General features: G+C 39.2%; 3 protein-coding genes across 28 annotated transcripts in view; 2 read left to right on the top strand and 1 right to left on the bottom strand.

The window, feature by feature from the left end:
• Nucleotides 1-16247, top strand: part of NDUFAF2 (NADH:ubiquinone oxidoreductase complex assembly factor 2) — a 224688-nt gene extending 208441 nt beyond the window's left edge. Inside the window, exon 4 of the mRNA XM_077117245.1 lies at nt 14992-16247. Coding sequence (XP_076973360.1) covers nt 14992-15240 — 249 coding nt within the window. The 3' untranslated portion in view covers nt 15241-16247. The remainder of the gene's footprint in view (nt 1-14991) is intronic.
• Nucleotides 16248-16333: 86 nt separating this feature from the next.
• SMIM15 (small integral membrane protein 15) lies at nt 16334-23318 on the bottom strand. 5 transcript variants are annotated; one of them, XM_077117248.1, is made up of 4 exons: nt 23214-23296; nt 22094-22155; nt 21657-21779; nt 16334-20822 (listed from the first exon to the last, which is right to left on the bottom strand). In XM_077117248.1, the coding sequence occupies exon 4, from the start codon at nt 20798-20800 to the stop codon at nt 20576-20578; it is 225 nt and encodes a 74-aa protein (XP_076973363.1). In that variant the 5' UTR covers nt 20801-20822; nt 21657-21779; nt 22094-22155; nt 23214-23296; the 3' UTR covers nt 16334-20575. The 5 variants fall into 5 exon arrangements, with proteins under 5 accessions (XP_076973363.1, XP_076973362.1, XP_076973364.1 ...); XM_077117247.1 differs by lacking the exon at nt 23214-23296 and adding an exon at nt 22886-22989; XM_077117249.1 differs by lacking the exon at nt 23214-23296 and adding an exon at nt 22886-22905 and having other exon boundaries at nt 22094-22160.
• LOC143647353 (uncharacterized) overlaps nt 23039-23464 on the top strand; it is a 33123-nt gene continuing 32697 nt past the window's right edge. For 19 of the 22 annotated variants that reach the window (XR_013158011.1, XR_013158010.1, XR_013158013.1 and 16 more), the window contains exon 1: nt 23138-23360. The gene's annotated coding sequence lies outside the window, so the exon portion shown is untranslated. The other 3 variants (XR_013158014.1, XR_013158015.1, XR_013158006.1) reach the window with 3 other exon arrangements.

Genomic DNA, 23464 nt, shown 5'->3' on the forward strand with positions numbered 1-23464 from the left:
TTGGATTTTGGCATCCAGTCTTGCCTCCCTCCGATCCAATTTATGCAGTGGCCAGAGTCATTTTTCTATTTATTCTTTCAAATTCTTCTTTGTGCTCTTCTACTGTCTTCTTGATTTCCTTTATGTCATTTGCTGTCCCACTTATTTTATTAAGTAGAGTTGTCTGAACATCTTTGATTATAGTTCCAACGTCTGTGTCTCCTCTGGTGTTTTAATTTGGTCATTAGACAGGGTTATATCTTCTACATTGTGATATGTATTAGTGATCTGCTGTCTTCGTAGCATGTAAATATCTTGATTGATTTAGTTTGGAAGTTGATTTCTTTCAGTAGTCTAAGGCCTTGTGTTTGTGGGATGGTTGTACAGCAAGGAGCAGGGTGCAGGGTGGAGCACTCAGTATGTTGATTTGTTTCAGGGCAGGTAAGGGCACAGGTTGGGGATGTTATGCTGATGCTTGTGAATGTGGGTGCCTAACGGACAGGGAGGATGTAGCTATGCGGGTGCATTGGTCTGGGGGGCATAACCCTGATGTGCACTGGTCTAAGGCATGGGGCCCTTTGTGCGCATGTGTAGAGCTGTGGCAGCAGGTCTGTGTTATGCCTTCATGAATTGGGGACAGATGTGACCCTGCTGCCCAGGTTGGCACTTTCTTAGAGCTGGAAAGTAAGGCTGAGGGCTGTGTGCGTGTGCGGTTCTAGGACTGCTATAAAGTGCGGTTCCCAGAGCTGATGTGATTGGGGGCGTGTGCGCATGCGTGGGCCTGAGCGTGCCATGAACTGATGCACTGAGCTCAGGGAAGGCAGGGTGAGGCTGTGTGACACTATGGACAGGGGGCTGGGGTAGCCCGGTATGGAGGTTAGTGCCCGCAACTTTTTGCGCTGGCAACAGCCTGCAGGGAACAGGGAGGGGGAGGCAGTGCTCGGTAGGGGTGCAGGAGAGGTGGGTTGTGCTGCCCTTGGGAGGGGGAGTGGGGCAGGTACATGCCCTGAGGGTTGGTGGGGTGGGGGTGCCTGGCTTGCGGGAATGGGAGCTCGTGATCGGGTTCAGGTGCGTGGGGTGTGGGGTGAGTCACTGGTCACAGGGCTGCACCGGTGAGGGTAGAGCACCCAAGGAATGCGGCCTGGCTTACTTCCTAGTCCCATCTTCCCACCCCTGCAGTCCTGCAGGCTCCACGTCTCCACGTCTCTGCGCCTGGCTCCAGCTTTCTACCTCTCAGTTCCTCCGCTTCCGCAACCAGGGCTGCCCCGTGTGGTGCAGAAGGCTCTCCAGGTTAGCGTACTCCTGAATCACCACCTCAGTCGTCCTCCTATCCCTTCTCTAACCTTTCCGTGGAGCAGGGCTAATCTTGAGCTACTCTAGTTGGCCGTCTTCCCAGAAGTCCAGAGTCATTTTTCTAAAAAGTGATAAAAACATGTAAGTCCCCTCCATAAGGTTGCCAGATTTAGCAAATAAAAATACAGGACACTCAGCTGAATTTCAGATAAACAATGAATAATTTTAATATAACTATGTCCTATGCAATATTTAGTCCAAACATATTAAAAAATTATTTGTTATCTGAAATTCAAATTTATCTCAGTATCTTTTATTCTATCTAGAAATTCTACTCCAGCTTCAGAGTCCAAAATGTTTTGTCATTGTTTTCAGAATGAAATCCAAATGCTCTAACATTACATTATAAGATTTAGCATATTCTGGCCCCTGTGTGCCATATTAACCACTTATAGTGTCCTGAAATGGCTGTGCTGCTTTACTCCTCCATACCTTTGAAATGTGCTTAGCGCTTCCTAAAATGTCCCCTCTCATCTCAGTTCTCTAGTTAATTTCTACTGATTATTTAACAGTCAGACATCACCCCCTCTAGGAAGTCCTCTCTAACACACCACACCCCATGGATAATAGACACCTGCTTTACTTGGGCATTTCCTTAACATTCTTTGCATAATATTATCACAGAACATATCATGTTTTAATTTAATTAATTTTTGGCCTGTCTCTTTTCTCTAGTGTGTTTCTTGAGGACAGGGTAAAAATTGTATCTTTTAACCTCTGTGTCCTTGGCATATAGTGGACTCTTAATATGTGAATGAACAGATTAACAAGTGAATGGGAAAGAAAGAACCATAAGCATCAGCCACACAATTGACCCTTGGTGCTTGATCGAGCCAGTCCCTACCTTGACCCCTGGATCAAGTTATACTTCTGCAAACCACCTCCTTTGCCCATCCTTCTCTCTGATCCTTAAGGAAGTTTCTATAAGAGATAGAGCCAGGTTTTCTTCTCCTCTCTATCCCCAGTGCCTTGAGTTGCAGGTGCTCATTATATATTTATTGAATAAATGACCGAACAAATGTATGAATGAGTGAATATATCTTACAGGGTCACGGTTCCTGTTGTCCCCTGCATCAAGTCCTGGGGAGTGCAACATCTGGTCACTATAGTTTTGATTCTCTGGGCAGGTTCTGTAAAGCCTGAGCATCTGCTTCTCTAACTGTGTCTTCTTTCCCTACTCCTCTCCTTCAACCTAGGAGCGAAGCGCCTCTTTTCTCCCTACCGTATCTGACACATAGCAGCTCAATAAATGTTAGCAGTCATTCACAGATGGAACCTCCTCTTTTCCTCCTGGGCTATATCCTCTCTCAGAGGCCAAGCCCAGAGAACCGTGGAGACCTGACATTGCCTTTCTCCTCGGGACTACAGTCTCTTCCCTTCTCACACAAGAGAGCAAGGTTTTCTCTGTCTCCCACCAGGGCAGGTCAATTAAACAGAACTAAAGTGACTAATTATTTTTTGTTAATGCTTAACTGCTTAATTTCTTTTTCAATTAAATAATTGTCTCCTTATGCTCAGAGGTCTTTTTTTTACATATATATGGAAATTCATTTATTTTATTAAAGGAAATACCACCTGCAAAACCATTAATGACTTGAGCTCTGTGATTAGTTCATTTTAGTGACATTTCAAAATTTAATAATTAATCTGACTCACTTTCAGAGAAAGAAAACTCAATGCCAGAAATTTCTAGTTGGCAAAGAATATAAACAAACCTTACAATTGTCTCCCCAAATAACAAGAACCACTGAGATAACTTCTTGTAATTAGAAATGTTTTTTAAAAATGCAGGAGAAAAGTTCAAGAAAAGATGTCAAAACAACAAAAATCAGTCTACATTTTCATTATTGTAATTGATCAAAGGATGTTTGCAATAGATTTGAATGTGAATCAATTAAATGTGACATTGACTTGGCAGAGGCACGCTAGTGATTGGCAAGAACACATAGCAGGAGCAGCTTCTGTTAAAGCATAACTTACTTGGCTGTTGTTTCATTCTAATAGATTTCTTAGCAACCCAGTGCTATCCTACTAACTGTAAGCTCTGTCATTTATTTACCCTTTTGATTTCTACTCCTATCCAGGCAAGATTAAATTCACTGATTACAAATCTGCTTAGCAGGCCTTGCCTTGGGTCTAAACAAAGAGTACTTTTTGGCGACCTTCTCTTCTCTCTTTCATAGACTGAGAAAGGTGAAACTAATAATTTATTATTTCATACTGGCAGTTCAACTTGTAGATCTAGAAAATGTAGTTTAAACAACTTGGCGATATTTTCAAGCTTAGACATCCCTATGGCACTCATTAGGCCTAAATTGTTTCTTAGCATGTGTATTAGTTAGGGTTCTCTAGAGAAACAGAATCAACAGGGAACACTTGCAAATATAAAATTTATGAAAGTGTCTCACGTGACCGTAGGAATGCAGAGTCCAAAATCCACAGGGCAGGCTGCGAAGCCGATGACTCCAATGGATGGCCTGGATGAACTCCACAGGAGAGGCTCACCAGCCAAAGCAGGAATGCAACCTGTCTCCTCTGAGTCCTCCTTAAAAGGCTTCCCATGATTGGATTTAGCATCACTAATTGCAGAAGACACTCCCCTTTGGCTGATTACAAATGGAATCAGCTGTGGATGTAGCTGATGTGATCATGACCTAATCCTATGAAATGTCCTCATTGCAACAGACGGGACAGCGCTTGCCCAATCAGATGAACAGGTACCACAACTTGGCCAAGTTGACACCTGTCCCTAACCATGACAGTCCACCCCTTGTCAACTTGGCACACACACACACACACACACACACACACACACACACACACACACACACACACATATATATATCACCTTAGACCATACTTAATTTCCAAATGAAAACAAATAAGCACACATTTTTTTCTTTTACCTGACAATACTCAACTGTCCAGCATATAACTGGAAACACATTAAATCTCTCCAGAATAGGGTGCAAATCCTTGGGCAACATTCATTCTTAAACTTGATATCTTACAACTTAAATAGTATAACACAAACAAAACAGCATTACATTCCTCGTTTCTGTAACTGATCACGTGGTCGAAGTTCATATTTATCACTGCCTTCTTCCACTACCCATTCCATGTTTCCTTTCCCCTCAGCAAGCACTTCAGCTGGCCGTGGTTCTTTGCCTGGTGGGGTGACCCAAACCTTCATTCCTGAAGTCTCAGAGCCATTAGTGGTCCTGCCTGGATTGTGTTGTTGCAGTTTTCCATTGATTTTAATCACAGGGCATGGTAGTACTAATAGACGCCCCAGGGGATCTCCTATATTCCAAGAAAACTCTTCTTTACCTCCATTATGTAGTTGCAGTCCTACTTCCTTCTGATAGTCAGGGTCAATTACCCCAGACAATAATGTAATCCCCTTCTTGGTGTGTTGATCCAGAGGCATAAGTAGCCCAAAGTGGCCAGGTGGCAATCTTAACTTCCAGTTCAGTGGTATCACTGTTATTTCTCCTGGAGAAAGCACACCCCGTTTTGGAACTAAAACCTGTAGACCAGCAGAACTCAGGGTAGCAGGGACAGGAAGCAAAAATTTTCCTAGTGGATCACTAGGAGTAATAGTGAGTGGCACCACACCCATTTCCACCCCTTGGTTCCTGGACCCATGGATCCTGGCTATGGGAGAAACAGCACCATACAGCGGACGCTGATTCAGAGCATACACAGCTTCCTGGAGAACATTACCCCAGCCTTTCAAGTTTTTGCCACCTAGTTGGCACCGTAATTGAGTTTTCAAAAGGCCATTCCACCGTTCTATCAATCCAGCTGCTTCTGGATGATGGGGAGCATGGTAAGACCAGAGAATTCCATGAGCATGTGCCCATTCCCGGACTTCATTTGCTGTGAAGTGTGTTCCTTGATCCGAAGCAATGCTATGTGGAATACCATGACGATGGATAAGGCATTCTGTAAGCCCACGAATAGTAGTTTTGGCAGAAGCATTGCGTGCAGGGAAAGCAAACCCATATCCAGAGTATGTGTCTATTCCAGTTAGAACAAATCGCTGTCCCTTCCATGAAGGGAGTGGTCCAATGTAATCAACCTGCCACCACGTAGCTGGCTGGTCACCTCGGGGAATGGTGCCATATCGGGGGCTGAGTGTGGATCTCTGCTGCTGGCAGATTGGGCACTCAGCAGTGGCTGTAGCCAGGTCAGCCTTGGTGAGTGGAAGTCCATGTTGCTGAGCCCATGCATAACCTCCATTCCTACCACCATGACCACTTTGTTCATGAGCCCATTGGGCAATAACAGGAGTTGCTGGGGAAAGAGGCTGACTGGTATCCATAGAACGGGTCATCTTATCCACTTGATTATTAAAATCTTCCTCTGCTGAAGTCACCCTCTGGTGTGCATTCACATGGGACACAAATATCTTCATGTTTTTAGCCCACTCAGAAAGGTCTATCCACATACTTCTTCCCCAGACCTCTTTGTCACCAATTTTCCAATTATGGTCTTTCCAAGTCCCTGACCATCCAGCCAAACCATTAGCAACAGCCCATGAGTCAGTATACAAACGCACCTCTGGCCAGTTTTCCTTCCAAGCAAAATGAACAACCAGGTGCACTGCTCGAAGTTCTGCCCACTGGGAGGATTTCCCCTCACCACTGTCCTTCAAGGACACCCCAGAAAGGGGTTGTAATGCTGCAGCTGTCCACTTTCGGGTGGTACCTGCATATCGTGCTGAACCATCTGTAAACCAGGCCCGAGTTTTCTCTTCCTCAGTCAATTCACTGTAAGGAACTCCCCAAGAGGCCATAGCTCTGGTCTGGGAAAGAGAAGGTAATGTGGCAGCAGGAGTGGAAACCATGGGCATTTGTGCCACTTCTTCATGTAACTTACTTGTGCCTTCAGGACCTGCTCTGGCTCTATCTCGTATATACCATTTCCACTTTACAATAGAGTGCTGCTGTGCACGCCCAACTTTATGGCTTGGTGGGTCAGACAACACCCAACTCATGATAGGCAACTCAGGTCTCATGGTAACTTGGTGGCCCATGGTTAAGCGTTCAGTCTCTACTAAGGCCCAGTAGCAGGCCAAAAGCTGTTTCTCAAAAGGAGAGTAGTTATCTGCAGCAGATGGTAAGGCTTTGCTCCAAAATCCTAAGGGTCTGCGTTGTGATTCTCCTATAGGGTCCTGCCGAAGACTCCAGACAGCATCTCTATTTGCGACTGACACTTCCAGCACCATTGGATCTGCTGGATCATATGGCCCAAGTGGCAGAGCAGCTTGCACAGCAGCCTGGACTTGTCGCAGAGCCTCCTCTTGTTCAGGTCCCCACTCAAAATTAGCAGCTTTTCTGGTCACTCGATAAATGGGCCGGAGTAGCACACCCAAATGAGGAATATGTTGTCGCCAAAATCCAAAAAGACCAACTAGGCGTTGTGCCTCTTTTTTGGTTGTGGGAGGGGCCAGATGCAGCAATTTATCCTTCACCTTAGAAGGGATATCTCGACATGCCCCACACCACTGGACACCTAGAAATTTTACTGAGGTGGAAGGCCCCTGTATTTTTGTTGGATTTATCTCCCATCCTCTGACACGCAAATGCCTTACCAGTAGGTCCAATCAACATGATATCATCAATATAATGGACCAGTGTGATGTCTTGTGGGAGGCAGAAACGATCAAGGTCTCTGAGAACAAGATTATGACATAGGGCTGGAGAGTTGATATACCCCTGAGGTAGGACAGTGAAAGTATATTGCTGACCTTGCCAGCTGAAAGCAAACTGTTTCTGGTGGTCCTTACTAATAGCTATTGAGAAAAAAGCATTTGCCAGATCAATAGCTGCATACCAGGTACCAGGGGATGTATTGATTTGCTCAAGCAATGATACTACATCTGGAACAGCAGCTGCAATTGGAGTTACCACCTGGTTGAGTTTATGATAATCCACTGTCATTCTCCAAGACCCATCTGTTTTCTGCACAGGCCAAATAGGAGAGTTGAACGGGGATGTGGTGGGAATCACCACCCCTGCATCTTTCAAGTCCTTAAGAGTGGCAGTAATCTCTGCAATCCCTCCAGGAATACGGTATTGCTTTTGATTTACTATTTTGCTTGGTAGGGGCAGTTCTAGTGGCTTCCACTTGGCCTTTCCCACCATAATAGCCTTCAGTGCACGAGTTAGAGAACCAACGTGGGGATTCTGCCAGTTGCTCAGTATGTCTATGCCAATTATACATTCCGGAACTGGGGAAATAACTATAGGATGGGTCCGGGGGCCCACTGGACCCACTGTGAGACGGACCTGAGCTAAAACTCCATTGATCACCTGGCCTCCATAAGCCCCCACTCTGACTGGTGGTCCAGAGTGACGTTTTGGGTCCCCTGGAATTAATGTCACTTCTGAACCAGTGTCTAATAATCCCAGAAATATCTGATCATTTCCTTTTCCCCAATGCACAGTTACCCTGGTAAAAGGCCATCGGTCTCCTTGGGGAAGACTTAGAGGAAGGTCAACAGTATAAATTTGTGGCAGTGTAACAGGTTTCTTCCCCATAGGGACCTGGCCTCCCCTTCATTCAAGGGGCTCAGGGTCTGTAAACTGTTTCAAGTCTGGAAATTGATTAAGGGGCCGTGACTCTGTGTTTTTGTAATTCAGGTTAGACTTCTGTTCCCTTGACCTAGAACTCTTTTGTTTATACAGCTCCAACAAGAATTTAGTAGACTGCCCTTCTATTGTATTTCTAGGCACCCCATGATTTACTAGCCAATGCCACAAATCTCTGCGTGTCATATAATTTTGATGCCTCCTTTGAGTTTGTTGTCTATTATAATACCCGCGTCTACCCTGTCTTTGGTGATTAAGTGCTGCCACCTGGCTTCTGCCAACTCGGGATCCTGTCATCCCCATTGTGTTTAAGGATTCCAGCTCAGTGACAGCAGTTCCTACAGTAATATCTGACCTACAGAGAAGTGCAACCACAGAGCTCTTGAGGGATGATGGTGCTAGTCTCACAAACTTATTTCTCACTGTTCTGGTAAAAGGTGCATCTTCTGGACATTCCTGGGGTGTAAGAGCAGGCTTTGCATGATAAATCCACTCTAACATCCCAATCTCTCTAAGCCTCTGGATCCCCTCATCTACATTATACCAGGGCAGTTCTGGCATTTCAACCTCAGGTAATGTTGGCCACCTTTTGATCCATGTTTCAACCAACCACCCAAACAAGCTGTTAACACCTTTTCTAACCGCTCGAGCTATAACATTGAATGCAGAATCTCTGCTTAGTGGGCCCATATCAATAAATTCAGCCTGATCCAGCCTTATATTCCTCCCACCATTATCCCACACTCTTAAAATCCATTGCCACACATATTCCCCTGATTTCTGTCTATATAAATTGGAAAACTCACACAGTTCTTTTGGAGTATAACGTACCTCCTCATGTGTGATACTTTGTACCTCACCTTTAGGGGCCTGTTGGGACTTTAGTCTAGTTATAGGTCTAGAAGAAATGAGGGGTGGTGGGGGTGGGTCATGAAAAGAATTAGAAATATCTTCCAAGCCATTTGCTTCAGGGCTTTCATTTGCAGTTTCATCTGGTGAAACAGGATTAATAACTCTAGGGCTAATCCCTTCAGGAGGAGGTTGGGTGGCCAATTCCTCAAGGCAGGCTGGAGGTGGGGCGGCTATGTCCTCAGGGCAGACTATTACAGGGTTATCTAAAGAAGGCTCAGCATGGTCTAGGGTTTCAACCTCACCCCCAACATCATTATCAATCCATATGTCACCATCCCATTTTTCAGGGTCCCACTCCTTTCCAATCAATGCCCTCACTTTAACGGCAGACACCATGCAAGACTGAGATTTCAGTTTATGTTGTAAAGTTGCTACTCTAACAATAAGATTCTGAGTCTGATTTTCAGAGATCTCAAGTCTACGGCTACAGGAAATAAAATTTTCCTTCAGGATACTCATAGAAACCTCTACATCTTTCAGACGGCACTTAAGCTTCTTGTTTGAAGACTTAAGCCCATCCCTTTCACCCTTTAATGTAGACAGTGTATCTAACAACAACCAACCAACATCTCTATAACTCTTATTTCTACAAAATTCTGTAAAGGTGTCAAAAACATTATCCCCCAGAGTCTGGCTTCGTACAAGCGAAGCATTAGGAGAATCAAATGATGATATTTTGACTATCTCCTTTGCCAACTCAGTCCATGGATTGGGAGTGTCATTCTGATTATGGGAATCAGAGTCCTTAGTGTCTCTGAGCCCAGTCAGAGTAGAAAACCATTCATAAAAACCCATTTTTAAGATTCTGTTCCTTAAGAACCACTCCTGGTACCAAGATGTATTAGTTAGGGTTCTCTAGAGAAACAGAATCAACAGGGAACACTTGCAAATATAAAATTTATGAAAGTGTCTCACGTGACCATAGGAATGCAGAGTCCAAAATCCACAGGGCAGGCTGCGAAGCCGATGACTCCAATGGATGGCCTGGATGAACTCCACAGGAGAGGCTCACCAGCCAAAGCAGGAATGCAACCTGTCTCCTCTGAGTCCTCCTTAAAAGGCTTCCCATGATTGGATTTAGCATCACTAATTGCAGAAGACACTCCCCTTTGGCTGATTACAAATGGAATCAGCTGTGGATGTAGCTGATGTGATCATGACCTAATCCTATGAAATGTCCTCATTGCAACAGACGGGACAGCGCTTGCCCAATCAGATGAACAGGTACCACAACTTGGCCAAGTTGACACCTGTCCCTAACCATGACAGCATGTTACAAAATTGACATTGTAAAAAGAATATTCATCTTAGAACACTTTGGAACAGTTATTCACCAAATTCCCATTATAATTATATTGAGGACTGGGGTTGTGGCATATTCTGGGAGGCGACTTTCTGGGCGAGACCATCTCCCAGGAACTAGATTTTTATGGTCCGGGAATTTAGTTCATGCTGAATTTTACTCATAATCTTTTCTACTAAATTCTTTTGTATTCTTTGAAATGTTTTATTTTTTAATTGACTAAAAGGCAGTGTACCCCTATTTTAAATTTTTTAGGATTCATTAAAATAAAACATATTCATTATGGAAAACAAATTAATGGAGCTGTCAATGTCATGTATATTAATGCCATAGAGACTACATGTCTGATAATAGGTGAAAAATATCTAGTCATGGGAGAACTTATTTATAAGTTAACTATTTTGGTACGTTAATCTGTTTCTCTAAGACTAAAATTGTTATTGCATCTTTATCTCATGTGATTTGAAAAATACATCATCTAACTTCAATAGTTAAGCTTTTGTCACAAATTTATTGCTAGAATACTTAAATTATAACTTTTTAAACAGTTAGGTTCCCATTTTCATATATAACTTTAGTTTATGCTTGAGCTTTATGAAATTATTTTGTTTTGTTCCTGCAAAAGACTAAAATAGAATCCAGTGACATGGACAATTTTATCATTATCCAGAAGACTAATCCCTCAGCCTTTGCTTCTTCTTGAGTACAGTTAACTTTCTAAGAATGAATCAGTGTTGAATTTACTTGAAACCAAATGGAGACCATTTATAATTACTAAATTCCAGAGAAGCATGGAGCAAAACCTCAAAGAAGAAACAGGGTATAATGTATATATATATTCCATCTCCCTTTTTTCCTTGCTGCATTCGTAGCACTTTTAAAGCAACCTTTATAATTCTCTAATAAAGGACTGAATACTGGCGCTATTCTATTTTCATGTCCATCAATATAAAAATTCTCAAATGATTTTTAAGTGTTTTATGGAATTTTATGCTTAACATAAATTTCTCACCATCAGCGTCATATATATGTATATATAAAGTATTATTGAAACATTCCTTGATAAAAGAATCCTCAGTTGACTAGATTTAATTTAGAGAAAAAAATGTTTCAGGGATTGGGATCTTGAATGTTATGCGAAATACCTTATTTTAGTTTCCTAGGCTACTCAAGCAAATAGCATGAAATGGGTTGGATTAAACAATGGAAATTTATTAGTTCATGGTTTGAGGCTGGGAAAAAATCCAAATCAAGGCATCATCAAGGTGATGTTTTCATCTAGAAGACCGTGGCATTCTGGGGCTGGCTGTTAGCAATTCCTGGTCCTTAGCCTGTCGCATGGCAGCACCTCCTGGTCTCTCCCTTCTCTTCCCAGTTCATTTGATGTTCAGCGTCTTGTTTCCGGTGGCTTTCTCTCTCTGTGTCTGAATTTCATTCCACTTACAAAGAGCTCTAATAATAGATTGGGCCAGGCACATCTTAAATGAAGTAACTCATCAAAAGGTCCTACTTACAATGGATTCACACCCACAGGAATGAATTAAATTTAAGAATATTAAATATTAAAAAATATATACATACAGCTTTAAACCCCCACAAACCTTATCATTCTTCACACATACATCATATGCAAATAAGCACACTAAAAATAGAGAATTTTTACATATTTAAAATTAGTAATAATAGGTAATATATAATTTGTATTTACATTGTCTTGTTCACTAGGTATGTGTAGTAACATAATAGTCATAAAATGTTTTTATATGTATGCTTAGAACTGTATTCAAATATTCAATTCCATTTTATAATATAGACTCAGGATTTTAACTCCCACACGTCTGGTCCAAGTGTGGTCCCTGAGACACATACCTGAGACGGAAAAATCTTTGGGTGATGGTTTTGTAACTTACTCAGGTATTTCTCAGCATTGCCCTTTCTCCATACTCAGAGTGAGCTAAACTTTCTTACAGTCGTGACAATTTCCTCACAGAGCACTTGCTTTCAGCTCCCTCCCTTTTCTCAGATGCTGGAGTACAGTTTCCAAAGGCCCAGGTTTACATTTATCTCTGCCAAGGCATCATTGCAGATACCTCTAGGCCTGTTCTGCCATCTGATTTGCCTTCTTTGGTTTATCCTCACAAACACTAAAACAGTTTTACTGATAAACATTAAGATTTAAGGTGATATCTTTCTGAGGAAAAATCCTTGCTTCATGGTAGTTTCTACTCTAAAAAAAATAGATTCTCTTCAAGAGATGATCATTAAGTCCACAAATTCTTTTTTCCTCCACCTAACTACTTTTGTCTATTCCAAATATTTACAAAACTAGATTTCCTTTTCTAAATGATTTATTTTGTTTAATTTTTGTGGAAACTATTTATAGGAGTCTAATGGCAGTGTTTTTTCTATTTTTGAAAAAAAATTCTAAGAAAAATTATAATCTAGATGTTCTTCATCTCTGAAATTTTTAATCCATCTTCATATGTAAAAACATACTCAGATTGGGTTGTCATTTGTCTAAATATCTGTCACAGGAAAGAAGCTAACTTGGCAGGATAATGTTGAGTAAAGAAAAATTACTTAAGGGCAGGGGGGGAGAAAGAATCTCTGCCCTCCATTTCTTTTTATGCAGAAAACATATACATGCAGTAACTGTAAGGTTACAACAGTAGAGGTAAAAAAACAAAAAGCTGGCATGGGCAGCTTCAGGTGGTGTGACTAATCAATCCTATACCAAAACCAAGCAAGCTCTTTACCAACTTCTCACTAGCCTTTTGCTGCCTGGGTGGTTTTCATGTGAGTTTAGCCTGTTCCTGAACTTAATTCTTCTCTGAAGAAAGATCTTCCTTGAAGACATGGCAGTTCGTAGGGGAGTATGGGATATGAAGCAGTATTTTCGTCTTCCATTATTTCCAGGATCATACTGAGGGATTTCCTTTGTGACGCATCAACACTCCACATGAGAATTCTATGAAAGGCAGAGGCTGACTTCTCTACTCTCAGTCTCACTCATAGCATCTGCCCCAAACCCAGTTACTGTAGTTATTAAGCTACTCATGGAGAACTGCTGTCTTTTGGAAATTATAAGGATATTTATAAATACTGTTTTCCCTCATATATTTGCTTTGAGGGAAGTTTCATTGGATGGGCTCTTCCTTATGTCTAAAACTAAATGTTTAACACTATAACCAAAAAAACAATTGTCTCCTTTACGTACAAGTTATTATTTAAAATATTATTTTAAACGTTACTGCTTACCTTTTTTTTCTTAGAGAAGTTCTAGGTTTACAGAAAAATCATGCACAAAATACAGAGTTCCCATATACCACCTTTTTATTAACATCTTGCATTAGTGTTAATTTGTTACATTTCATGAAAGAATATTTTTATAATTGTACTATTAACTACAATTATAAAAATAATCCATTATTTTTATAATTGTAGTTATAAATAACTACAATTTTTATAGTCCATTGTTTACTTAGGACCCACTGTTTGTGTTGTATGGCCTTATGTTGTTTTTTTTAATTTTTTGTTCTAGTATATATATATATATTCAATGTAAAATTTCCCTTTAACCACACTCACATATATAATACAGTGCTATTAATTACACTCACAGTGTTGTATTACCATTAGTGCTTACATTTTTGAAGGATATTAATTTCTTGAAATTAACTTTAGAAACAGAAAGGTTGCTCATATATTTATAAAAACAGATCCCCAGGTGTTGCCTTTTCAGTATCACTTAAAGTTAAAATTAAAAAATAACTTGCTTTAGTCAGTGTTGTCAAATGTTACATTAACATTCTAAATTTTCATGTTATATATGTTCTTAAAGAAACATCAGAACATACAAATGGAAAGAACATTAAAATTTTTACACCTTAGAAACAATCATTAAGACAGATCAGAGTGAGAAGGAATCAATAAAAATGAGATGAAATTACCATGTTTCATCTGTTTGAATCTACATATCTTTTCAAGCATTAACATCTCCGAAATCAGGATGTGTGTGAAGGAATAATTGCCTTTCTTTTTTGTGGTACATATAATGATGCTCCTTAAAATCAACATCTTGTACTGGAGGAATACACTAATAAAGTAGACTCATTGCAGTTCTTTGGTATAGATCCTCCTATGTAGAATAGCAAATTTGAGGCATAGAAATGAACTGCGTACATTACACTGATTGGAGGAAGCATTTCCAATAGCAAAGTGCCTCTCTGAAAGTGCTGTCCGAGGGATTCTGAACGCTGATTCCGTTCTGTCATCCTCTTCACTGCCACACTACTTACTCCAGAGGAGGGCGGGAAACAGAGCTCGGGTTCTTGAACGAGAGGATGGAACCTTAGCATCCTCCTTGTAATTTCTGCAGTGAAAAGGAGTGGTAGGAACACGTTTCTAAGGCCATCTCCAGTTGGAAAGTATAGTCACTGCTGATTTTTTTTCTTCTTTACTGACGATTATTTTTTGAGGCAGAAACTGTTTAACTTAGAAAATCTTTGATAAGAGTGATTGTTACATTCTTGTGTGATGTTTCATGTTACGTAGTTTGTTTCACTTTTGGGGTGATTTATATATTTTTTAGTGGCCCTTCATTTCAATTATAGCAGTATAATGAGGACAAAGCTGTTCAATTCATTTCTGTAATACTATAATCAAAATTTTTTTCAAATTTATCTTGTATACATTCTATATATGATTGAAATGCAAAACAAGTATCATGTATATAATTGTACTTAATTTTTTATTAGCTATTTTATTTCTCTAAGACCTATATTTTTGTTTTTTTTTTCTAACTAGTAAATTAACACTTTCTTCCATTTATATATTTATATACAGGAAATATTAAAGAATGAAAAATATAGAGAAGAAATAAAAATAAAAAGCAAAGATTTTTATGAAGAAAAACTGCTAAATAAAGAGAGCAAAGAGAAACTCTTAGCTCTACCAGTTCAAACTCAAATTAAAGGGCATGCCTCTGCTCCATACTATGGAAAGGAAGAACCCTCAGAGGATCCCACCAGCACTGGTAAAACCTTTCAGCCAGGATCCTGGATGCCACAAGATGGCAAGAGCCAAAGTAAATGAATGCACTATGGTAAAATCATTTCATTTATACAAATGTGACTATTTTAACAAATAAAGGAAATAAAAAACTTAGTTATTTGTAAAGAGTTTGGAATGATAAAAAAGTTTTAATAATGGTGATGGTAGCACATTACAACATTGTAAAAATAAATATCACCACTGGATTGTACACTTTAAAATGGATAAAATGGCAGTTTGTTACATATGTTGCCACCACATAAAAATTACTTTGTATCTTCTGAATGTTCTCTATTATGCATTGTTTTCAATGAATATTTAACTTTAATCAGGTATTCCTTATATTCAAACTGAATGCTCATTACATTTTAGATCCTGTGATCATTCAGGAAACACCCTCAGATACACACTGGTAGAAATGATGAGTTATCCCAAATTATCAAATATAAAGACAAAAAAAGAGAAGACTATTCTGGGGAGTCATGATTCTAAAGGACTAAATAAAAACATGAACTTGGACAAACATGTGAAGGAAAAGAAAATTTAATTAATTTCAACAAATTAATTAATTTTTTAGTTTAATATGGTTGAAAACCATAAAGACCTAGATGAGTAGGTGAAACAAAAGCTAGCTTGCTTATGGTGGGATTGAAGTTGGAGTTAGAAGAGAGAATTAGGGCCAATAGAGGCGCATAGTCCATCATAAAAGCCTAAAAGGAGAGTAAACAGAAAATTGGTACAACTGGAGTTCCAAGAGATTGAAGATGACTTTGAAAAAACAGGAAAATGGAGGATGGGGGCATGGTTTACAGAAAGCAGTTTCACTGATGGTTGGGACTCTGGCGGCTTGTATATTGAAGACAGAGGTAGACAGGTGACTTTGTACGTGTTTGGACACTTTTAACTGGTTAGATCCAAAAGTGTTTTTGAAGGGTCACACATATTCTGGAGTGCTCAATTACGATTTTGTTGCTATTCTAATATAATAGAGTTTTCACAAGTGTTTGATAGTAATAGGTGCTCAATAAATATTTACTGAATAGCTCAAATGTTTATGTTCTGTTTTATATAAGGAAATCCTTGATTAAATGTTAATCAATTCCTAGAAACATGTAGGTTGAAATTTTTCTCAATAGCAAGTAAAATTTTTAATTGCCTAAGAAATACATTAACAGAAAATACTTTTTTTATAAAGCAATTATACCAAAACAATCAAATAATAAAATCACCATAATTATTGAGTGGGGAAGAAAAGCCCGTAAGTGATAAGCCTAACCTACCAGCAGCACAGTTAAATCAGGATAACCATCGTCTCTTTACTTCATTTCAAAGTAATATTATATTTTGCTGTAGAAGAGACAAAAAAAAAAAGAGCTTGCCAATAGGGAATGTATAAAGAATTATAATTGTAGTATAATCAAGACTGTGAATTAAGATTAAGCTGTTCTTAAATCCTGGATTACCAGGAAAGTTGTAAATGTTCTAACAGATGCTGGAGTATTTCTACTGCCAAAATTCTTATTAGGTTATTAATTGTATTCTGTTTACATCTTTTGTGAATGTTTGCCATATGTTTTCTATATACATATCTTAACAGATAACAGAATTTGCATTAATTTTAATTTTTAAAGTCTTCATTTTAAAATACCTGTTTTATATAAGCAGCACAAGAAATCTTAGAAAGTTCTTGTGCGTAAATGCCTTATGTTACACTAAGATGATAAGGTTGCTGTCCCACTACTATTAGTAAAGCATACACTTTCAAGGCGATTTTGAGAGGTTGGAATGAAGTTTGTAGTAATTCATCCGCACTCCTTTCATTTGGGCTGACGTGTTTTAGACTACTGATTGCGCTGTTGACACTGAAACAGAATTTAATGTCCTATATAAAAACTGAACAATGATGTTGGCCTAATTATTTTATATAGTAGCTTTAGGCCAGACACATGTTAAGCTGAAGTATCAAATAATATTATCTGTCCACAGTTTTCCATATCTTGTTTAGATATATTTGGACATTTACTAGTTTCAAGTTATGAAGATGTTTTAGTATTTCCTGTCAAGACACTTTCAACCTATGCAAAAAATTGTTTTTATCAGAAGTAAAAACGTTCATTTAAATATAATTAGAGTATCATATAAAGCGTAAGTACTTTCCAAGGTAAATCCTTCCTGCTATATGCATGTAGAGCAGTGCTTCTGCTCTATGCTCATATAGCACATGTTTTTTTACAATAATGGGCATATGTTACATAGTGCTCTAGTGCAGAAAAGTGTCTAGTCAGCTATAGTTTAGTGATATAAATGTATGGACTATTAGCTTTGCCTTGGATATCTGAAGTTAAAAATCATCAAAAATGCAAGAACTATTTTTTCCCATTATGATATCCTTTCCTTTCCTATTTTTACCAACAGATTTCTAGCTGTCATTTATCTTATTTTAATTAGCCTTGAGTCAATACCATTGTACTGATTTTTAATGCTGTCTCATTAACTGTTCTATTTAAATGTGAACTGAATTTACTAGACCTGGCTTTCTTAGGGGAAAATGGAAGCATCTACAGTAGTCAAATTAAGTTAAGGACACGGGAAATAATTTGTCTAAGTTTTACTTTGCATTTCCCAAACTTTTGATATTTAACCATAGAATCCCTTTTAATGTGAGAAAAGTGAGATCTATCCTTAAATTTTTTTTCCAGAAATGAAGAAATTAGAGTGCTCCTATAACTAATTGCAAACAAACACAATCACTCCTAAATAGAAATCAAACCTCTAACTCAGAACCAAACGAAGTGTAAATTGCCTCTTGTCATTTTCCTTACTTCATGTGGAAGAAAGACAGAAGGAATGGGTGCGGAGTTATTAATTAAAACTTATCTTTTTATTGGATTTTCAGCTAACAACTTCCTTAACTTATTTCTAGTTTGCCTACTGTAAAGACGTTAAAGTAAAAAAAAGTCCTCACACATCTGATATGGTACCGCCATGCTGAAGTTTATCACGTGGATACTGTGGATCAAATTCAGACTCACAAAACTTTAATATAAAATGTGTGGTACAGGCAGCCTGGGGGCAGTTTGTTTCATTTTTTTCCAAAATCAACCCTACAAAAGTAGCTAACTGTAACTAGTTTTCAGAACTTGAGCTACAGCAACTTAATTAGGTAGGCAGTTTAAAAAAAAGTATTCCAGATAATAGTAAATGGAATTCTTTCAATAATAGTACTACTTGTTCCATTGTGAGAAGACGGATTTTTTCTGAACAGTCCCAAACCTCATAATCTCTATTTTATACCCTACCCCCATACAGCCTCTTTGCTCTCACATGTATAAAAGGGCACCATAAATGCTGGGACAAGCTGAAGAAATAACAAATGGCCTTTGCCAAAGAAATTATTATGTTAAGACTTCATCAAAAATTAGGGAAAAACTTTTTGTTAGATAAATTGCTAAAATTGCCACAACATAACCAATAAAACTATAGCTTTAGTAGATAAGTAAGAATTACAGTGAATATATATATATATGTATGTGTATATCCTTTTCAATACATCCTTTTCATTACTTTTTAAAATATGACCCTAAAGCAATTCCTTCCATGAAAGCTTGATTGAAGAAACCAAAACATTTTAGACATATCTTTAGATAGCTTTCCTTAAATTTGGAATCTGCAGACTCATGGGGGCCAGTGGTTCTAGATAAGCATTTTTTAAAGTGTTGTTTTAATTTCAATGTAATAGAAAAAAAAAAAAGTATATTCTGGGTCACCTGAATAATCACCTCACTGCATAACACTGAATTATATCAGTGTGTGGAGTAACAAGGTGTTGACTTACAGTGGTACCAATAGTAACTAGCAGCCTAAAATAATAGCATTAAGTGTTGTTCAAACTGGTCCCTAAACATTCTCAGGGGTCCTCAAAGTTCTCAAATTTGAGACACACTATTCTAAACTTTTACAAGAACACTTAGCTATAACTGAAATTTGTAACTCTCAGAAAAACCTAACTTCCATAACACATCTAATTTAATTATCCCCCCCACACAAAAAAATCACCAAAAACAAAAATGTGGGAACTCTTTACAAAAATATCAAATTTATTTCAATATCTAGTTTCATTCTTTAATTAGAGTTAATGGCAATTATTTTGTAACTTAAAAAAACTCATAAAAGTGGGAAAAACATTAATAAGCTATTAAAGACTGACCATGAAAAAAATTCTTGGGCCACACATTTACCAGTCATATTTAACAGTAATTCCTATTATATTACTTACTGAGGAATACTCTTTTGCTCTTTACGTCTAAATGTAACATTCTCATTTTGACATAATTTATCTATTTTCAGCCCAACTGCTATATCCAACAAAACCTTTCGAAGCTTTTCTCTCCACTTATGAAATATGGCATAACTATTCATCTTAAGAGTTCCTTAAAAGATACTTAGAAATTTTAATTTTCATATTAAAGTGATAAAAAAGTACAGGACATCACTACCACAAGTTAAACAAAAAATGGAGTAAAAAAAAACAAAAGTGGTATCTATATAACAAGCAATTACTGATAAGAATTTTAACTATTTTACATACTTAGCGCAAGCAAATAAAAAGGTTCCAAGGTACTACAATGCTTGGCATTTGTGCAGCAAGCTTTAAATTATAATTTCATTCTCCACAAATCATCTGTAAGAAAATGGCTATGCCTGTAAATATAAAAATTGTTATATCCAGCAAGTGGTATTTTACTGGTCAAGATGAGAATGCTTTATAAAATTAGGTTTAAAAATGCAGAATGTCTGATAATTATACTACCAATATAAAGATTAAAAATCAGATAAACTATACAGAAGATAAATAAATGATTAACATTTTGCTCTGAGAAAATTAGAGATGGTTATATTCCAAGAAATAAGCAATAATGACAAAATGTGCTTAAATATTTTGACTATTTTAAGCCCAAACATATTATTCATCTGAGGAGACAATTATGACTTTTCGCTTTTTTGTCCAGAATAGGACCCCAATTTAAGCTATTATTTGAATAGAGTTCATAATCTAAAGTCATTTTTTCTCCATAAAAATGATATTTTTATTCATTTTATAGATAGGCTACAAAATGTCAAATGACTAAGTCAGTTATAAAGATTTTGTAGCATAATAAATGCTAATTTACCCAATAACTGTCACAGATACCAACATACTTCTATGCAAGCCTAAAAGTCAGTACTGAAGTTATAACATGATTCTTCCATATGGTCAGACTATATAACACTCTCTAATACTGTCATAAAATCCAAAGAAGAAACCTTAGTGAGTCCTTCCAAAGCTGCAGAAATTTCCAAATGATTTTCCTCTGGTTTCAGAGCCTGTTTATTTTCTTCAATCCCTTTTTAGTCGTTTGGCTTTTGCAATATTTTCTTGACGTTTCTGCTTCTTCTTCTGCTCCTTTTCCCTGGCCTCAATCATCTTGGCCAATTTCCAGGACAGTACAGCACTTGCTAGGAACAACGGAGTAAGGGCCAAAATCACTGTCGTAAGGAAGCCATATGGGTCCTTTGCAGCCCATTCCACAACATACTCAGCCCAAGCCTTGATATCAAACATCTTTGTAGTGGTCTTAGGAAAACTGGAGGGGGGAAGGGGGGAAAGTCAATGAAGAAAGACTGGTTAATCAAATTTTGAAAAGTTACATCAAACAGACAACTGGTTAACGCAGAATTCCATTGTCACTCAGTTTTAAACAAATACTATTTTAGTAGGGAATTAAATCAACTTTAGGAAAAAATTATTCAGTGAAGGTCAACTAGAATAGTGACAGGTACAGAAAATAAAAAAACCATGTGGAATCTGTCACAAGGATTATGCATTCTCACATGCCCCCTATATTCAAAACAAACTTTATTAAATAGCAGACTTTTATAACAGTTTTACTCACTCATTTCAGGAAACAGCTGAAACCTGTTTGTCATTTTTTTTTTGACATATCCTTAGTACTACTAAGTACTAACTGAACAAAAATACAAATCAGCAAATTTGGTTTGAAAAAGACAAGCATTCAAATGCTCTGAGAATGGAAGGATAATATAGACGGCCGTTTCCTGGAATGAAAAGTAAAGTAACGGGGCCATAATACCCACAATCATATGCCAAGAAGTCTAAGCAAAAACGGACATGCTATCTTATGCCGTCTTTCAGCTTTGCAGCCACCACGTGGGATAAACATACTTTTATAAGTGAGAAAAATAACCATAACAGGTGCCATGCATTTTGTTCATTTTTGGATTGGTAAAGAAGGGCTTCTGGCAAATGGAGATGGTGTGGATTTGAGTGATGTTTTCTATTTTGCCCTGGAGGCTTTCTACTTTCATGTTTGTGTCAACCTCTACTTAAAATGGAGAATTACGATAGCTAAATGGGGAACGTGTTTACGTACCGCTACTGGGATTTAAAAATCATCTACCTTATGCTTGAGTTGTAATCTCTAACTTCGTCCCTGGATTATTAGAGAGCCAATCACAATTTCAGATGACCTTTGGTTGTCTTCTTTAATTCAATCATACACTTCTGAAAGAAGGTTTAAATTCTGTGCAGTGGGTGGTTTAAAAGAATAAAAGGAAAAAGTTGACATTACAACCTTAAAGATAATAATAATAATAAAATGTTAAATAGAAAATTACTAAATTCCATATATGTAACCTATAAGTGACACGTAAAATTGCCTGGCATGATGTAGGTATTTATTATCTATTTCTTCCTTCTAACTGAATTTATTACAACTGCAAATACCCTGTAAGAAAAATCTTAATCCCTGGTGATAAAGTATTTTACTGTTAAATTACGTACTTCAACAATAAAATTTATGAACCCCAGTGTTATATAAAAAACAAATTAACTCACGGATATGCAAAAAGATCTCTCAAAAGATGTTACAATAGATCCATTCCTCGATCCTGAATTTTCTATACTTAAAAAAAAAGTGTAGATTATACATTTTTTAAATTTATTTTTAGGATTAGGCATATCATCACAAAATGAGACACCTCGCCTTACTCGTTAAAGGCTTTTTGCCTCCCTATTACACAATTCATTTTCTTCATAGAAAAATTAGAGATAACCAAAATGAAATAGAAATAATCCACAATCCCAGTGCCTCAAGAAAAGTACTTGTTTTAAATTACATTCTTCCACGGTTTTTCAACAAATGATTTGTTTCTATTTTAAACTGAGGGCACACGAAAGTGCCTAAAATGTCGCTAAATATCCTAGGCCCCCGACTTCACACGACCTCACCCACAGTCGAGAGCCCACAACTAGGCTCTCCAGCGATCGAGCTGTTCCTTCTGCTTCTCCAGCCCAGTAATAAATTAATTCAAGTTTCAGAGGTAAGCAAAATAACCCTGCAGTAAAGATGAAAGCGGGAGGAAGGACCGGCTGGTTTACGGCAAAGCTTCCACCATTAACTCAAAGTAGCAATCCTTCACAGAGCGCACACCCGCGGACCTCCACTTCGGCCCAAGCGCCGGCAGCTCCCACGCTCTCCCCACGAGGTATTTCTCTTCTTCTGCCCCAAGGGGCTTGATCGCAGGGACAGAACCGCGCGGCGCTCGAAGCTGCAGCGGGTGGCATTTCCCCAACCCCGCACTTCCTCCTTCACCTTTCCCTCCTTCCTGAAGTTCACCCCTCGCTTACCCTTCTTTCCCCTAGCCGGGCCGCCTTCACCCGGCCCCGCGGCCTGCACACGCGCGGCCCCCGGCACGCCGCGGGGCCGCCTTCACCCGGCCCCTCGGCCTGCACACGCGCGGCCCCCGGCACACGCGCGGCCCCCGGCACGCCGCGGCAGGCGGGGCGGGAGGCGCGCGCGGAGGGTCCTGGGTATTCCGAGCACGGCCGCGCCTCGCGCCCCCGACGCCGGGGCCGAGTCCGCTGCGCACGCGGGTAAGCCCACCGCAGCGACCGCACACCAGCCTCCAGCCCATCGTGCGCCGAGCGCAGCGCCGAGACCCCGCTCCCCACTCACCGCCAGACCGGAAGCAGGAAGGCGGAAGCCGCGGCTTTCCCGTCCCGCCCACGGCTCGGCCCCAACCTTCCTGTCGGGCCTGAGGAAGTCGAAGGGCCGGTTTCCGGTTGCGGCCCTGGCCGAGGGGGCCGGGACTTCGGCGTGGAGGTTGGGGGGTGTGGGACGGAGTAGGGTGAGGGGGGCGGACGAGTCTGGGGTTTCCGGGGAGCGGCAGGTGAGGCCGCGCAGGGTGAGAGGCCGCGCCAGGCCTC

Source organism: Tamandua tetradactyla, chromosome 9, assembly GCF_023851605.1.
Source record: "Tamandua tetradactyla isolate mTamTet1 chromosome 9, mTamTet1.pri, whole genome shotgun sequence".
NCBI lineage: Eukaryota > Metazoa > Chordata > Mammalia > Pilosa > Myrmecophagidae > Tamandua > Tamandua tetradactyla.

What these genes read in the sequence shown, in the direction of transcription:
- SMIM15 (XM_077117251.1), bottom strand. Translation starts at nt 20,800, where the DNA reads ATGTTTGATATCAAGGCTTGGGCTGAGTATGTTGTGGAATGGGCTGCA.